The sequence below is a fragment of the Myotis yumanensis genome, unplaced genomic scaffold (assembly GCF_028538775.1).
Source record: "Myotis yumanensis isolate MYYU_CA2020_CCGP unplaced genomic scaffold, mMyoYum1.0.hap1 SCAF_10, whole genome shotgun sequence".
Taxonomy (NCBI): domain Eukaryota; kingdom Metazoa; phylum Chordata; class Mammalia; order Chiroptera; family Vespertilionidae; genus Myotis; species Myotis yumanensis.
Window position 1 is genome coordinate 14,675,388 of NW_027223761.1, and position 15,589 is coordinate 14,690,976.

At 41.6% G+C, this 15,589-nt stretch overlaps 1 protein-coding gene across 1 annotated transcript in view; it reads left to right on the forward strand.

Annotated features, from left to right (window-relative positions):
• HSD17B12 (hydroxysteroid 17-beta dehydrogenase 12) overlaps positions 1-15,589 on the forward strand; it is a 127,233-nt gene that overhangs the window by 32,760 nt on the left and 78,884 nt on the right. The window contains exon 2 of the mRNA XM_070427832.1: positions 9,943-9,989. Coding sequence (XP_070283933.1) covers positions 9,943-9,989 — 47 coding nt within the window. The remainder of the gene's footprint in view (positions 1-9,942; positions 9,990-15,589) is intronic.

A 15,589-nucleotide genomic window follows, 5' to 3' on the forward strand; every position in this document is an offset into this window, starting at 1 on the left:
CTATCACACCGGGGCCGTTTCGACCTGACCAGGGTCGTCCCTACCTCACGGGGGCCGTTTCAACCTCACCAGGGTTGTCCCTACCACACCGGGGCTGTTTCAACCTGACCGGGGTTGTCCCTACCACACCGGGGCCGTTTCGACCTGACCAGGGTCGTCCCTACCTCACGGGGGCTGTTTCAACCTCACTGGGGTCGTCCCTACCACACCGGGGCCGTTTCAACCTGACCGGGGTCGTCCCTACCTCACGGGGGCTGTTTCAACCTGACCGGGGTTGTCCCTACCACACCGGGGCTGTTTCAACCTGACTGGGGTCGTCCCTACCACACCGGGGTCGTCCCTACCTCACGGGGGTCGTCCCTACCTCACGGGGGCCGTTTCAACCTCACGGGGGCCGTTTCAACCTCACCGGGGCCGTTTCAACCTCACCAGGGTCGTCCCTACCTCACGGGGGCCGTTTCAACCTGACCGGGGTTGTCCATACCACACCGGGGCCGTTTCGACCTGACCGGGGTCGTCCCTACCACACCGGGGCCGTTTCAACCTCACCGGGGCCATCCCGACCTCACCGGGGCCATCCCAGCCTTACCGGGGAAACAGGAAGTTTGGCCCTCTGTCCCCTGCCGGCGGCTCCCCACCAGACAAAATCTCCAGGCATTCCTGGTGGTTGAACATCCAGCACTCCTGCCCTCCACCAAGTGCACAGACTGCCTGTCTGCTGTCCCCCAGCGCCCCACAAGAGACTGGGACCAGTGGGCATGTTTGTGCGTTTGCTGGTACAGCAGTTCCACAGTGCCGGCCCAGTCAGGCCCAGCCCTGGCCGGCCCCGGACCCGACTCTGCCCCCCGATTGCGTCCCTCCCAGATGCAAGGAGCTGAAATCTGCAGCCTGCTGGGATGGGCTCTGTACTTGGTGCCTCTGCACATCCTACTCAGTCTCAATGCGCTTCTTTCTATGCGAGGAGTTGAAATCTGCAGTTTGTTGGGTTGGGCTCTGTACTTGGTGTCACATCCTACTCAGTCTCAATGTTCTTTCTCTCCTTCCAGTTGTAGAGCTTCCACTGGGCCAACTTTCCCATGGTTCTGTATGATAGGTGTTTGTCTGATATTTGGTAGTTTCGATGTTGTTGTGTGAGGTAGCACGCACAGGTCTCTTCCTTATGCCGCCATCCTGGTTCTCCTGGGTCTGCTTCTTGAGTGTGTCTCTCATGGCTGCGAGCAGTTGAAGTCTGCAATTTGTTGGGATAGGCTGCAAAAGCGCAGGTGGGTCTTTTTGTGCACCTGGCACAGCTTGGATGGGGATGTAAATTGATTAGGGCTGAGACTCAGGGAGTCGCCATGGCGGAGCAAATAGCACTGGCTGAGTCTCCGCGGCCCCTTGACTCTCTGCCAGGGCTTTGTGTCCCCCAGTGCCAGCGAGCAGCTGTGCAACAGAGTCTCCCTCGCTTTCTGATGGCTGCAAGACCGTGCTGCCTCTCCCCGTAGGGTCTGGTGCTTCATGATCCCGCCTGAACCAGCTCAGTGGATTTGAAAGTTTGCAGAAGCAAAGGCGTTTCTACTTGTGAGTCTGGCACAGCCCAGATGGGAATGTAAATTGCGTAGGGCGGGGTCACAGGGAGTCGCCGGGGCGGAGACTCAGCGGCCCCTTGCCTATCCAGGACTCCAGGACTTTGCGTCCCCCAGTGCCGGCGAGCAGCCGAGCGCCAGAGCCTCCCTCGCTTTCTGACCGCTGGAAGGCCGTGCCGTCTCTCGCCTTGGGGCCTGGGGATGGCGGCGTCTCCGCGCCCCTCGCCTCCCCGGGACACCAGGACTTCTTGTCCCTCAGTGCCGGCGAGCAGCCGCGTGTCAGAGCTTCCCTCGCTCTCCGACCACTGCAAGTCCGTGGCCGCCTCTCCCTGTGGGATCTGGGGCCTCAGAGACCCGCCCCGAGCAAGCCCAGAGGATTCGAGGGTTCGTAAAAAACCGAGAATCCATTTGCAGCCCGCGTGGCGTGTGACTGCGTACCTCTGGTTTTGGTGCCTCCGTAGCTCCCACTCAGTCTCACTGCGCTTCTTTCTTTTCCTCCAGTTGTAGATCTCCCACTGGGCCAACTTCCCCATGGTTCTGAGTGGCGGTTGTTTACTTCATAGTTGATAGTTTCAATGATGCTGTGAGAGAGCAGCACACACAGGTCCGCTCCCTACGCCGCCATCTTGGTTCCTCCCATTTTTAGTGTTTTGAGGAAACTCCATACTGTTCTCCACAGTCGCTGCACCATCCTGCATTCCCCCGAGCAGTGCAGAAGGGTTCCTTTTTCTCCACATCCTCTCCAACACTTGTTGTTTGTTGATTTGTTGATAGCCATTCTGACAGGTGTGATATGATACTGCATTGTCATTTTGATTTGCATCTCTCTTATAATTAGTGACTTTGAGCATGTTTTCATGTGTCTTTCGGCCTTCTGTATGTCCTTTTTTTGGAAAGTGTCTATTTAGGTCCATAGCCCATTTTTTGATTGGATTGTTTATCTTCCTTTTGTTAAGTTGCATGAGTTCCCTATAAATGTTGGAGATTAAACCCTTATTGGTGATATCATTGGCAAATATGTTCTCCCATGCAGTGGGCTTTCTTGTTGTTTTGTTGATGGTTTCCTTTGCTGTGCAAGCTTTTTATTTTGATGTAGTCCCATTTGTTTATTTTCTCTTTAGTTTCCATTGCCCTAGGAGCAGTATCAGAGAAGAAATTCCTTCGGCATATGTCTGAGATTTTGCTGCCTGTGGATTCCTCTAGTATTTTTATGGTTTCCCGTCTTATGTTTAAGTCCTTTATCCATTTTGAGTTTATTTTTGTGTATGGTATAGGTTGGTGGTCTGGTTTCATTTTTTTGCATGTATCTGTCCCATTTTCCCAACACCATTTATTGAAGAGACTGTCTTGACTCCATTGTAATGCTCTTGCCTCCTTTGTCGAATATTAATTGGGCATAGTGGTTCGGGTCGATTTCTGGGTTCTCTCTTCTATTCCATTGATCTATATGTCTGTTCTTGTGCCAGTACCATGCTTTTTTAAGAACAGTGGCTTTGTAATACAGCTTGATATCTGGTATTGAGATCCCACCTACTTTGTTCTTCTTTCTCAGGATTGCTGCAGCTATTCGAGGTCTTTTTTTATTCCAGATGAATTTTTGAAATGTTGGTTCTAGATCTGTGAAATATGCCGTTGGTAATTTAATGGGGATTGCATTGAATCTATAGATTGCTTTGGGTAGTATGGACATTTTGATGATGTTGATTCTACCAATCCATGAACACGGTATGTTCTTCCATCTGTTTATGTCTTCCTCTATCTTTTTTCAGTGTCCTGTAGTTTTTCGCATATAAGTCTTTTACCTCCTTAGTTAAGTTTATTCCTAGGTATCTTAATTTTTTTGGTGTGATGGTAAATGGGATTGCTTTTTTAGTCTCCCTTTCTGTAAGTTCACTATTGGTGTAAAGAAATGCCTTAGATTTCTTGGCATTAATTTTGTATCCTGCTACATTGCCGAATTCATTTATTAAGTCTACTAATTTTTGGATGGAGTCTTTAGGGTTTTCTATGTACAGTATCATGTCATCTGCAAATAAGGACAGTTTTACTTCTTCTTTTCCAATTTGGATGCCTTTTATTTCTTCTTGTCTGATTGCAATGGCTAGTACTTCCAGTACTATGTTGAACAGGAGTGGTGAGAGGTGGCATCCCTCTCTTGTTCTGTTCTTAGGGAAAATGGTTTTAATTTTTGCCCATTGATTATGATGTTGGCTGTGGGTTTGTCATATATGGCTTTTATTATGTTGAGGTATGACCCTTCTATTCCTACCTTGCTGAGAATTTTTATCAAGAAACGGTGTTGAATTTTGTCAAATGCTTTTTCTGCACCAATTGATATGACTATGTGATTTTTATCTCTCAATTTGTTTATGTGATGTATCACATTTATTGATTTGCGGATATTGTACCATCCTTACATCCCCAGGATAAATCCTACTTGGTCATGGTGTATGATCTTTCTGATGTGTTGCTGGATCTGATTTGCTAGAATTTTGTTGAGTATTTTGGCATCTATGTTCATGAGGGATATTGGCCTATAATTCTCTTTCATTGTGTTGTCTCTATCTGGTTTTGGTATTAGAGTGATGCTGGCTTCATAGAATCAGCTGGGAAGTGTTCCTTCCTCTTGAATTTTTTGGAATAGTCTGAGGAGGATATGTTTTAGTTCTTCCTTGAATGTTTGTTAAAACTCCCCTGTGAAGCTGTCTGGCCCCGGGCTTTTGATTGCTGGGAGCTTTTTGATGACTACTTTAATTTCTTCCATAGTTATTGGCCTATTGAGATTTTTAGAATCTTCTGTATTGAGTTTTGGAAGATTGTACTTTTCTAGAAATATGTCCATTTCCTCCAGGTTGTCTAGTTTGTTAGAGTAGAGTTGTTCATAGTATTTTTTAACAACTCTTTGAATTTCTGAGGGGTCTGTTGTTATTTTGCCTCTTTCATTTCTGATTTTGTTTATTTGAGTCCTCTCTCTTTGCTTCTTGGTGAGCCTGGCTAGAGGCTCATCAATCTTGTTTATCCTTTCAAAGAACCAGCTCTTGGTGTCATTGATCTTTTGTATTGTTTTTTGGGTCTCTATGTCATTTATTTCTGCTCTGATCTTTATTATCTCCTTCCTTCTGCTCACTCTGGGCTTTTCTTGTTGTTCTCTTTCTAATTCTTTGAGTTGTAGAGTTAAATGATTTACTATCATTTTTTTCTTGTTTTTTTTTGAGGTAGGCCTGTAGAGCTATAAACTTCCCTCTCAGGACTGCTTTCATTGTGTCCCATAAATTTTGAATTGTTGTGCTGTTATTGTCATTAGTTTCCAGGGTGTTTTTAATTTCTTCTTTGATCTCACTGGTAACCCAATCATTATTTAGTAACATGCTATTCAGCTTCCAAGTGTTTGAGTTTTTTGGATTGTTTTTTATTGTAGTTTATTTCTAATATTATGCCATTGTGGTCTGAGAAGATGCTTGGTATGATTTCAATCTTCTTGAATTTGGGGACACTTTGCTTGTGACCCAATATGTGGTCTATTTTTGAAAATGTACCATGGCTGCACCAGTTTAAATTTCCACCAGCAATATATGAGGGCTCCAATTTCTCCACATTTTCACTAACACTTTATTTTCCATTGTCATTTAAAAAAATTATGGCCAAACTAGTTTGCCATTGTAGTTTTGGTTTTCATTTTCTTAAGTGATGTTGAACATTTTATCATGTGCCTGTTCGCCATTTGTATATCTTCATTAGATGAATATTTATGCAAATCCTTTGCCCATTTTAATCTTGGGTTATCTTTTTGTTGATGAGTTGTAGGAGTTCTTTATATATTCTGGATACCAGACCCTTATTAGATAGATGGTTTTCAAATATTTTCTCCCATTCTTTGGGATTTATTTTTACTTTCTTGATATTGTCCTTTGATGTACCAAAAAAACCCCACCTCAACATTTAGTTTTGATGAAGTCCAACTTACTTTTTCTTTTGTTGCTTGTATTTGGTATCGTATCTAACCTTAGTTACTTTAAAATGTTCCTTTCTACTTTGGCTATTGCTAACATTTATTGAGCATTTACTATGTGCCAACTCCCATGTTAAATACATTATATACATTGTACCATGTAATTCTCAAACAATCCTGTAGGCGGGTACCATTATTAACATTTTTAATTGAATCTTTTCAATGACTCTATGGGACAGATAATATTGTCTTCATTTTACAAATAAAGAAACTGAGACAAATGAGGTTAACTAGCTTATGATAGATGGTAGAATTGGCATTTGAATCTAGACTTGAACCTTGCTGGTCTCATTTTAGGGCCCATATTCTTAACCACTTCATATATTCTCTTTGTATTAAATTAGCAAAAGCCTAACATCTTTCCATTATGGTTTTACAAGGCTTGTGGTCCAGAAGTAGTAACTTCTTTTTTCCCCCAGCCAGATTCCCTACTCTCATGAAGCCCCTTCCATGTCACATTTTTGGTATCCCCAGAAAAAGCCACAGAGCGTTTGAATCCTCTCTAAATCATATCGAGGCACAGGATTGATAGCTTTTTAATTCTTACACAGGCGTTTGCATTTTTAAAGAGGATGTGGAATTAAGTGAAATGAATCATTAGCTGGAAAGGTTTTCAGTTAACTAAGTAAACTTTAACCCCTTAGCAGATGCACCATTGGGGAATATGTTCTTTTATTCACTTAGTAAAGTGAAAAATTCAGGCGGAAGGTATTTTGGGGTTTTAGTGCCACCAGAAGGCATTACAAGTCCTTGCCTGGAAGTCGGCCCAGGGGATTAGCTGCCTTCAGCAGAGCCTGCTTTTCAGAGCTTCTTCCTTCTTCCTCTCCTAAACCCATGGGTTGTTTTTGAATGTGTTTTGTTTTGCTTCTTGGTTTGTTAGGTTTTTAAGTGGCATCCTATAACTATCTGCAGTATTTGGTGGGGTCAAGAGAGGAGGAGGGAAGGCTGAAGAGGGTGGTCATTAGGGAACTAGAGAGGACTGTGTGGTAGGAGCCTCTCTCCTGGGACAGCATATATGTACACTGGGCATTTTCTTTCTTTAGTAACATACTGTGCTTGAAAAAAATGTGTAACTTTCCCAAATCATGATGTTGCAGGAAATGCCCACAATATCTGGCTTTATGCATAATCTATTTTTTTTCCTGTAAATTTTTTAAAATTAAAATATTATTAGAAGAACAAGTTACAATAGTCTTTTCTTATTTCGCATCACTTTCACTCATTACCTTTAATAAAAATGCAGGAAGTTGCTGCTGTTTTATTAACTTGCAGCCTGCATGCTTCTCTTTGTTCTTTGTTAGATATGAGCTGGCATGTGTTAGACTACGTTAGCATTTGCTCTTGGGACTTCAGTGGTTTCTAAATTCAGCACTGCTCAGCCGGTTCCCCCTTTGCTTGAATCAATCGAGACTGCTATTTTTAGCAACAAAAGGGAATTGAAATAGCAATTTTCTTTCCATGTAATAGATCCCCAAGTGGAATACTGATGCAAGCTCTCTGTCATTTTCTCTTCTCCCCACCCCCAAAAGTACTCAGAGGAAAGGCAGCTGTCATGGTTTGCGGCAGTATTAATCTTTAATCAATCGAGTGTTTTCTGCATCCAGGTGTTCAGGGAGAAAAAAAAGGGTCATGAGGAGGAACCTGCCTGGAATAACTAAGCTCTTATGCATGGGCTCTGCAGTCAGAATTTGGTAGGCAGTGGCAGCGAATAGACAGAAGAGCTAAAAATAGCATGTTTGCTTCCAGTGCTCCTCTATTCTAGTCTATTTTTGATGTTTAATTTTGATAAGTTGGTTTGGTACTTACTAAAAATATCTGTTCCTACCAAATTGAGGACAAAAAGTAGAATAATTTTAACCTACACAAACTAAAGTGTTGTTGACTGTATAAAATCTGGAAGCTGAGCCCTGGTCAGTTGCCAGTATTTTATATAATCTGTAACAAGCTAGATACTTTTGGATGCTTAGTTGGGATATTCTTTATATTTGTCAGTTTCCATCTTCTCAAAGGCTTGCAAATTTGGGTTCTGGTGTTATATTTATATAGGAGACATAGCCTTTTTTATTTCCTCTCTCCCCTTCTTTTTTTCCCCCCTACCTCAAGTCTGCCCCTGGCCATCATATGTACTCCCACACCCCATAGGATTGTGGGTAATACCTGAAGCTATTGGTTATGGGTGATACCTGTAGCTTTTTTTCTATGTATTGTTGAAAAGTACCTTAACTTATTCACTTACTTCATAGCAAAATGAAAACAACCCGGTGTTCATTGAAGAAGCAAATCTGAATGACAAGAACAGTGAATTGTCCTACTTTGTTAATTTGGGATGCTTTGGTAAACCAAAATGGTTCATCCTCCCTTCCCCTAATTCTGCTTTGGATTTACTCACTTCATATCCACCCTGGTACATTATGAGTCTCTCTAACATTGAAAATCATCTCCTTTCAAGGATAGCATTAGAATTCTTTTAAAATGTATACCTACATATTTACCACAAAGTGAAACTTTTCTCTGTTACATTTAAAAAAATTTTTTTAGATCACAGATTCTTGATGTTGAGAGGGGTTGAAGAGCATATTAGGTTGTGTGCAGTAGGTGACTGGGCATTATTTGTTTAAAATAAAAGAGTGGCTAAAGCAGAGGCTAGTTTTCTAGTCATAGTCTCCTTTTATTCATTCAGTCATTCATTCATCCAGCAAATCCTCATTAATCATCTGCTTTTGCCATTCACTATGCTCACAGTTAGATTGTGGTGTAAAATGAATAAAGGAAATCTCATTTTAAATGTAGTAAGGAGGCCTGAATGAGGAGCTGTCAGGCCTTACCACTCCACTTCAGTTACACACCTCCACAGGAAGAAGCAATAATCACAGGGGAAGAGATATACTTTATATTTCCAAGAAGATGTGTCTCTACTTTATTACCCCAGTGGATGGAAGGAAGATTTTCTCCTTGCCTAGCAACAAGCGCAGCTAATGGGAAGCCATCACCACATTGAGCTCTCATTTTCCTTCATGGACTTTTCCTTCGAAACACCCCCTCTTAACTTTCTCCTTTTTCTCTATAAAGTAACTTTTCTCTCTCTCCTTTGTTGGATTTGCCTGTAGTTTTTGCTGTACTAATCTGCTATTCTTGAATAAGCCCATCTTTGCTGGTAAAAATTACTTTTTAATTTTTTTATTTGTAAGGTCAACAGTGGTCACTCAGACCCTTATGGCAACCTATAGGATGAATGCTAGTAAGAGGGAGTACAGAGTATAATGGGGACAGAGAGTTTTGAGATCCTGTTAGTCTAGAGGTTAAGGAAAGAATGGTGGGAGAGGAAAAATTCAACCAAAAACCTCAAGGATGGGAGAGAGACACTGGTTGGAGTGAAATTGGGAGTAGCAGGAACAGCATTTGTAAAGAAAGAGCATATTACCTGGGAGGAACTGAAAAAATTTCAGTATGACAAAGGCAGTCAGTGGTGAGAGGAAAACGATGGTGTTTGGAAGACCTTGCAAAGAATTAGGGCAGTGGGAAGCCATTGACAGGTTTTAGGCAGGGAAGTGATCAGATTTGTCCTTTGGAGTGACCACTTTGGTTGCAATGTGGAGAATGAGTTGGAGAATGGGAGCAGGTGAAATAGTTAGAAAGTGGCTGCACTAGTTTTTGTGGGAGATGAATGATGGTAGCCGCATGTAGTAGTTGTGGAGAGAAGTGAATGGCAAGAAGTTTTAATAATTGGCAATAGGGAAACATTGTCACTTCCTGATAGGAGAACGAGATCATAAAAGTGGTGTTTCAGAAAGTGAATTCTTAACTGTATAGTATGAACTGAGTGAGAAAGCACTGAAAGGCTCACTGCACAAGTCCTTGTGGGTTGGGGTGATAGCTGTTGTGAGAATTAATTGGACATCAGTGAATTACCTTGAGTAAATATTCCTGTAATGATGTGAATACTAAATATTTTGTTTTACTAACTTACTTTACTGACAGCTTACTCTTGCTTTTCTGGACCTATAATAGCGACTTTAACAATAAGGAAGTTTATTTTTCAACCAGTTTAAAGAAGACTAGAATTTTTATATGTCTGATTATCTGTGGTCAGTAGTAAAAAAAAATGAAATGAACCCGGGACCCTTCAGTCCACAGGTCGAGGCTCTATCCACTGAGCCAAACCAGCTAGGGCTGCAGTCTTTTTAATTTTAGCCATTGTGGTGGGTTTTCAGAGCTAAATTTGAACTGCTGGTATTGCTCCAGGTGGTTTAAATTTATATCAAAGTATTACACAGGTCATCTTGTGTCTAATTGGTGGGTTCTCGCTATGTATGATCAGTTCTTAATTATAATTCTTAAACTAAACTGTTACTTTTTCTCTTTTCTCAGTTGTCACAGGTAGTACTGATGGAATTGGAAAATCATATGCAGAAGAGGTAGGTAATTTTCAAGACATTTCTTTTTGGTATTAAAAAATACAAAAACAAAATTCATATAAAACTTTATCATAATAAGTTGGAATTGTGAAACATTTAGTGTAATTTTATTTTATATTGTGTAAATATGAACAGTTTTTGGTTTATATTTATTTACTTAAATTTTATTTTTGTAATTACAGTTGACATTTAAAGCCATTTTATATTAGTTTTAGGTGTGCAACATAATGGTTACACAATTATACAATTCACGAAGTTATTCCTCTGATAATTTCAGTACCTACCTGGCACCATACATAGTTACTACAATATTATTAACTATATTTCCTATGCTGTATTTTACATCCTAGTGACTATTTTGTAATTACCCATTTGTACTTCTTAATCCTTTTACCTTTTTCACCCAGGTTCCCCAGCCCCCTCCATCTGGCAACCCTCAGTTTGTTCTCTGTATCTATGAGTTTGTTTCTGTTTTGTTTGTTTCTTTTGTTTTTTAGATTGTACCTATAAGTGAAATCATATGGTATTTGCTTTTCTCTGTCTAACTTATTTCACTTAGTATAATGCCCTCTAGGTCCATCCATGTTGTCACAAATGATAAGATTTTGTTCTTTTTTATGCCTGAGTAATATTCTATTGTATATTTTACCACATCTTTTTTTATCCACTCGTGCATTGATGGGCACTTGGATTGCTTCCATATCTTGGCTATCCTATCTAATAATAGTAATTAACCGTACCTCTGAACGCTTCCCATTGGCTAATCAGGGCGATATGCAAATTAACTGCCAACCAAGATGGCAGCCGGCAGCCAGGCAGCTGAAGCGAACAGGAGGCTTGTTTGCTCCAGTGATGGAGGAAGCCAAGGTTCCCCGCCTGCCGCTGCCGGCCTCTGAGCTGCACTCTAAGAAACAATGTTGCAATTATAGAAGCTAAACAAACCCCAGAAACCTGCTTCAGCCAGCCGGGCCTCAGAACTGGAGCTGCAACAGTGTTTCAGTGATAGAAGCCAAACAAACCAAGGTCTCAGAGCTGGAGTTGAGCCTCAGAGCTAAAGCCAGCTCTCAGCTCCAGTGACAGCCATAGAAGGTAAATAAATCCCAGAATAAAAAAAGAAAAAGAAAAAAAGGAGAGGTTGGGAGCCAGCTTGAAAACAGCCCTCAGCCTCTCACCCAGACTGGCCAGGCACCCCAGTGAGGACCCCCACCCTGATCCGGGACACCCTTCAGGGCAAACCAGCTGGCCCCCATCCGTGCACCAGGCCTCTATCCTATATAGTAAAAGGGTAGTATGCAAACTGACCCTAACAGCAGACAGACTGGGAATGACTGGTCACTATGACACACACTGACCACCAGAGGGCAGATGCAGGAGCTGCCCCCTGGTGGTCAGTGCGCTCCCACAGGGGGAGCTCTGCTCAGCCACAAGCCAGACTGACGGTTGCCAGCACAGCGGTGGTGGTGGGAGCCTCTCCCGCCTCCTCAGCAGCACCAAGGATGCCCGACTTCAGCTTAGGCCTGCTCCCCTCTGGCAAGTGGACATCCCCTGAGGGGTCCTAGACTGTGAGAGGGCACAGGCCGGGGTGAGGGGGGCCCCCCCGCCCCGCCCGAGCGCACAATTTTTTGTGCACTGGGCCTGTAGTTGTAAATATTACACCATAATGAACATGGGATACATATATCTTTTTGAATTAGTGTTTTAAATGTCCTCAGATATATACCCAGAAGTGGAATTACTGGGTATAGTTCTGTTTTTAACTAGCAACTGCCAGCCGCCGGCCGGGTACTCATTCCCTTCCCCCGGCCGGCCCCTCCCCCCTGGTCGAACTCTGGACAACTCCTGGTCAAGGAGACAATTTGCATACCGTGCTTTTATTTTATAGGATTATTTGAGGATTGGCTAATCAGGGCGATATGCCCTGATTCTGTTTTCCATAGTGGCTGCACCAGTCTACAATACCACCAACAGTGCACCAGAGTTCTCTTTTCTCACATCTTGCCAACACTTGTTGGTTGTTGATTTAATGATGATAGCCATTCTGACAGGTGTGAGATGATATCTCATTGTGGTTTTAATTTGCATTTCTCTGATGATTAGTAATATTGAGCATCTTTTTGTGTCAATAGGCCATTTGTATGTCCCCTTTGGAGAAGTGTCTATTCAGGTCCTCTGTCCATTTTTTAATTAGACAATTAGATTGTATATTTTGGTATTGAGTTATATGAGTTCTGTACAAATTTTGGATATTAACCCCTTAGCAGATGCACCATTGGGGAATATGTTCTTTCATTCAGTATGTTGTCTTTTCGTTTTATTGATGATTTCCTTTGTTGTGATTTCCTTTGTTGTGCAAAAGCTTTTTAGTTTGATGTAGCCCCATTTGTTTATTTTTTTCTTTTGTTTCTCTTGTCTGAGGAGATATTTCAGAAAAAATATTACTAAGAGAATTTGTTGCCTATGTCTTCTAGGAGTGTTATGGTTTCAAGTCTTAAATATAAGACTTTAATTCATTTTGAGTTTATGGTTTGTATGCTATATATGGAATATATTATGTAAGAAGGTGCTTTTTTTTTTTTTTTTTGAGTAATTGGATAGTCCTCAGTTTTGAATTATTTTCCAAAAGGTGGATATGTTATTATATAGGTTATATTTCCATGCTAGTTTATGGTATTATTTTCATGAGAAGGACTTTGATGGACAGAAAGATATTGGCAGACACAGGCAAAGTGTTCAGATTCTCTGGAATGTAATGAAAGGATAGGAAACCATTAGTTTGAAGGCCATCATACAAAGCAGGGACCTTGGCAGTACTCTTCAGGGAAGCTTCCCTGCCTTCCTGTTCTGAGAAGTCACCCACATCCTATGACACTGCCCAGTTGAGATGAAGATCCTGGTGGATCCACTGAATCTCTCATTTGTCACTCCCAAAGGTTCTTCCTTGTTTAAAAAATCCTCTTTTGTTTTTCTTTTCTTTTTTTAAATATATTTTTATTGATTTCAGAGAGGAGGGAAGAGGGAGAGAGAGATAGAAACACCCATGATGAAAGAGAATCCTGGATCGGCTGCCTCCTGCAAGTCCCCCACTGGGGATTGAGCCCACAAACCGGACATGTGCCCTTGATGGGAATCGAACCTGGGACCCTTCAGTTCGCAGGCCGACGCTCTATTCACTGAGCAAAACCAGCCAGGGCTCTTTTGTTTTTCTAGTTTATTTTGAATAGCAAAACTACAGAAAAGTTGAAGAAGAATATAATGAACACCCATATACCCTTCACTGGGATTCCCCAATTATTAACATTTGCCACATTTAATTTTATTACAATTATAATTTAGATGGACCGTTTGTGAGTTATAGGCATCATAATAATTCACCCTTAGGTATTTCACCCTGAATCTTAAAATGTTCACCCTTATAGCCAACAATGCAGTGGTCACACAGAGTTTAACTTGATATAATCCTATATAATAAAAGCCTAATATGCAAATTGACTGAACAGCAGAATGACTGGTTGCTATGATGCACACTGACCACCAGGGAGTAGATGCTCAATGCAGGAGCTGCCCCCTGGTGGTCAGTGCACTCCCACAGGGGGAGCACCACTTAACCAGAAGCCGGGTTCACAGCTGGCGAGCGCAATAGCGGTGGTAGGAGCCTCTCCCACCTCTGCGGCAGTGCTAAGGAGCATCGAAGGCAGTAAGGAGCGAGGGGTCCCGGAACGCGAGAGGGCCCAGGCTGGAATGAGGGACCCTCACCCCACCCCCAGTGCATGAATGTCGTGCACCAGGCCTCTAGTATTTCTATATAACATATAGCCTACATGCAGATTTCCCAATTGCCCCAGAAACTTTCCTTGTAGCTCTTTTATTTGTGGTTTCACATCTAGTTAAGAATTATGCATTGCATTTAGGTGTCATGTCTCTTGATTGGAAGAGTTTCCTAGGCCTCCCCTCTCCCCCCCTCTTTTTTGTGTAACTGGCATTTTTGAAAAATTCAGGCCAGCTTTATAAAAGTTTCTCAATTTGAGTTTGTCTGAGTTTTTTCCCGTGATTAGATTCTAATTAAACATTTTTTAGCATGATTGCTACACAAGTGCTATTGTATCCTGACTATATCTTATCAGGAGGCACAAGAAGTCTACTTGTCTTATTATTGACTACCTTAAGACAAATCATTTGGCCCTGACCAGGTAGCTCAGTTGGTTTGAACATTGGTCCTCTACACCAAGGTTATGGGGTTTGATCCCCAGTCAGGACACATACAAGGATCAACCAATGAATGCATAAACAAGTGGAACAACAAAAATTTATCTTTCACTTTCTCTTTCTCTCTTCCCCTCTCTCTCTAAAGTCAATAAATAAAAATTGTAAAAAACAGAAGTCATTTATGAAAATGCTGCCCACCATAATTCTCCATTATAAAGGTGCCTTTCTTGCCGAAACCGGTTTGGCTCAGTGGATAGAGTGTCGACTTTCAGACTGAAGGGTCCCAGGTTCGATTCCGGTCAAGGGCATGTACCTGGGTTGTGGGCACATCCCCAGTGGGAGATGTGCAGGAGGCAGCTGATTGATGTTTCTCTCTCATCGATGTTTCTAACTCTCTATCTCTCTCCCTTTCCTCTCTGTAAAAAACCAATAAAATATATTTAAAAAAATAAAAAATAAAGGTGCCTTTCCCCTTTGTAATTCATAAGTAGTATGTGGGGTAGTACTTTGAGACTGTGTGAATATCCCATTTCCCAGCAATGATTTTCACCCAGTGATTTTAACATCCATTGAAAATTTTTGCCTAAATTAGTTATTACCATGGTGGTTTAAAAATTGTGACTTTTCTAATGATATCTTTCCTTCTATACTTAGTAGATGCTATTTTTCTATAAATAAAAGCTTTTCCTTATCCTCCCTCCCTGTTAATTGAAAAAGAGAAAACCACATACCAGTTTGGACTCATGGTTTCTTTAGTGGTTTTACAGCAGAGTAATTTAATAAATTATTACCAACCTTTGTTATTTTTATTAAAAAATGTTCTATATCTCCTCATTTGCAATATCACTTATTATTTAATAAAAACCAACTCTAGAATTTAAGACTGGAATATTAGTTTAGTAAATCACTAATAGTGCATAGCAGCTAATTTATGGCTCATTTATATGCTGTGTGGAATAGTTCACTAAAAAGTTTTGTGTATATTATGATTTCAAGAATTCAAACAGTATAGCTGGGTACAAAATGAAAAGTAACAGTCTTCCTTCTAAAACCTTTTTACATTTGTATACTAGCTTGATTTAGAAAGATAATCCTTTGGGGAGTCCTGTAAAGTTTTTATTTTGGATTGCCCATTTATTACACTGGAATTTATTTGTTTGCTTGTATGTGTTTTCTTTTAATGTACTAGTATTTTTATTGACTTGAGAGAGGAAGAGAGGAGAGAGAGATAGAAACATCAGTGATGAGAGAGAATCATTAATCAGCTGCCTCCTGCACGCCCCCAACTGGGGATCGAGCCCACAACCCGGGCATGTGCCCTTGACCGGAATTGAACCTGGGACCTTCAGTCTGCAGTCCGATGCTCTGTCCATTGAGCCAAACCAGCTAGGGCTGTT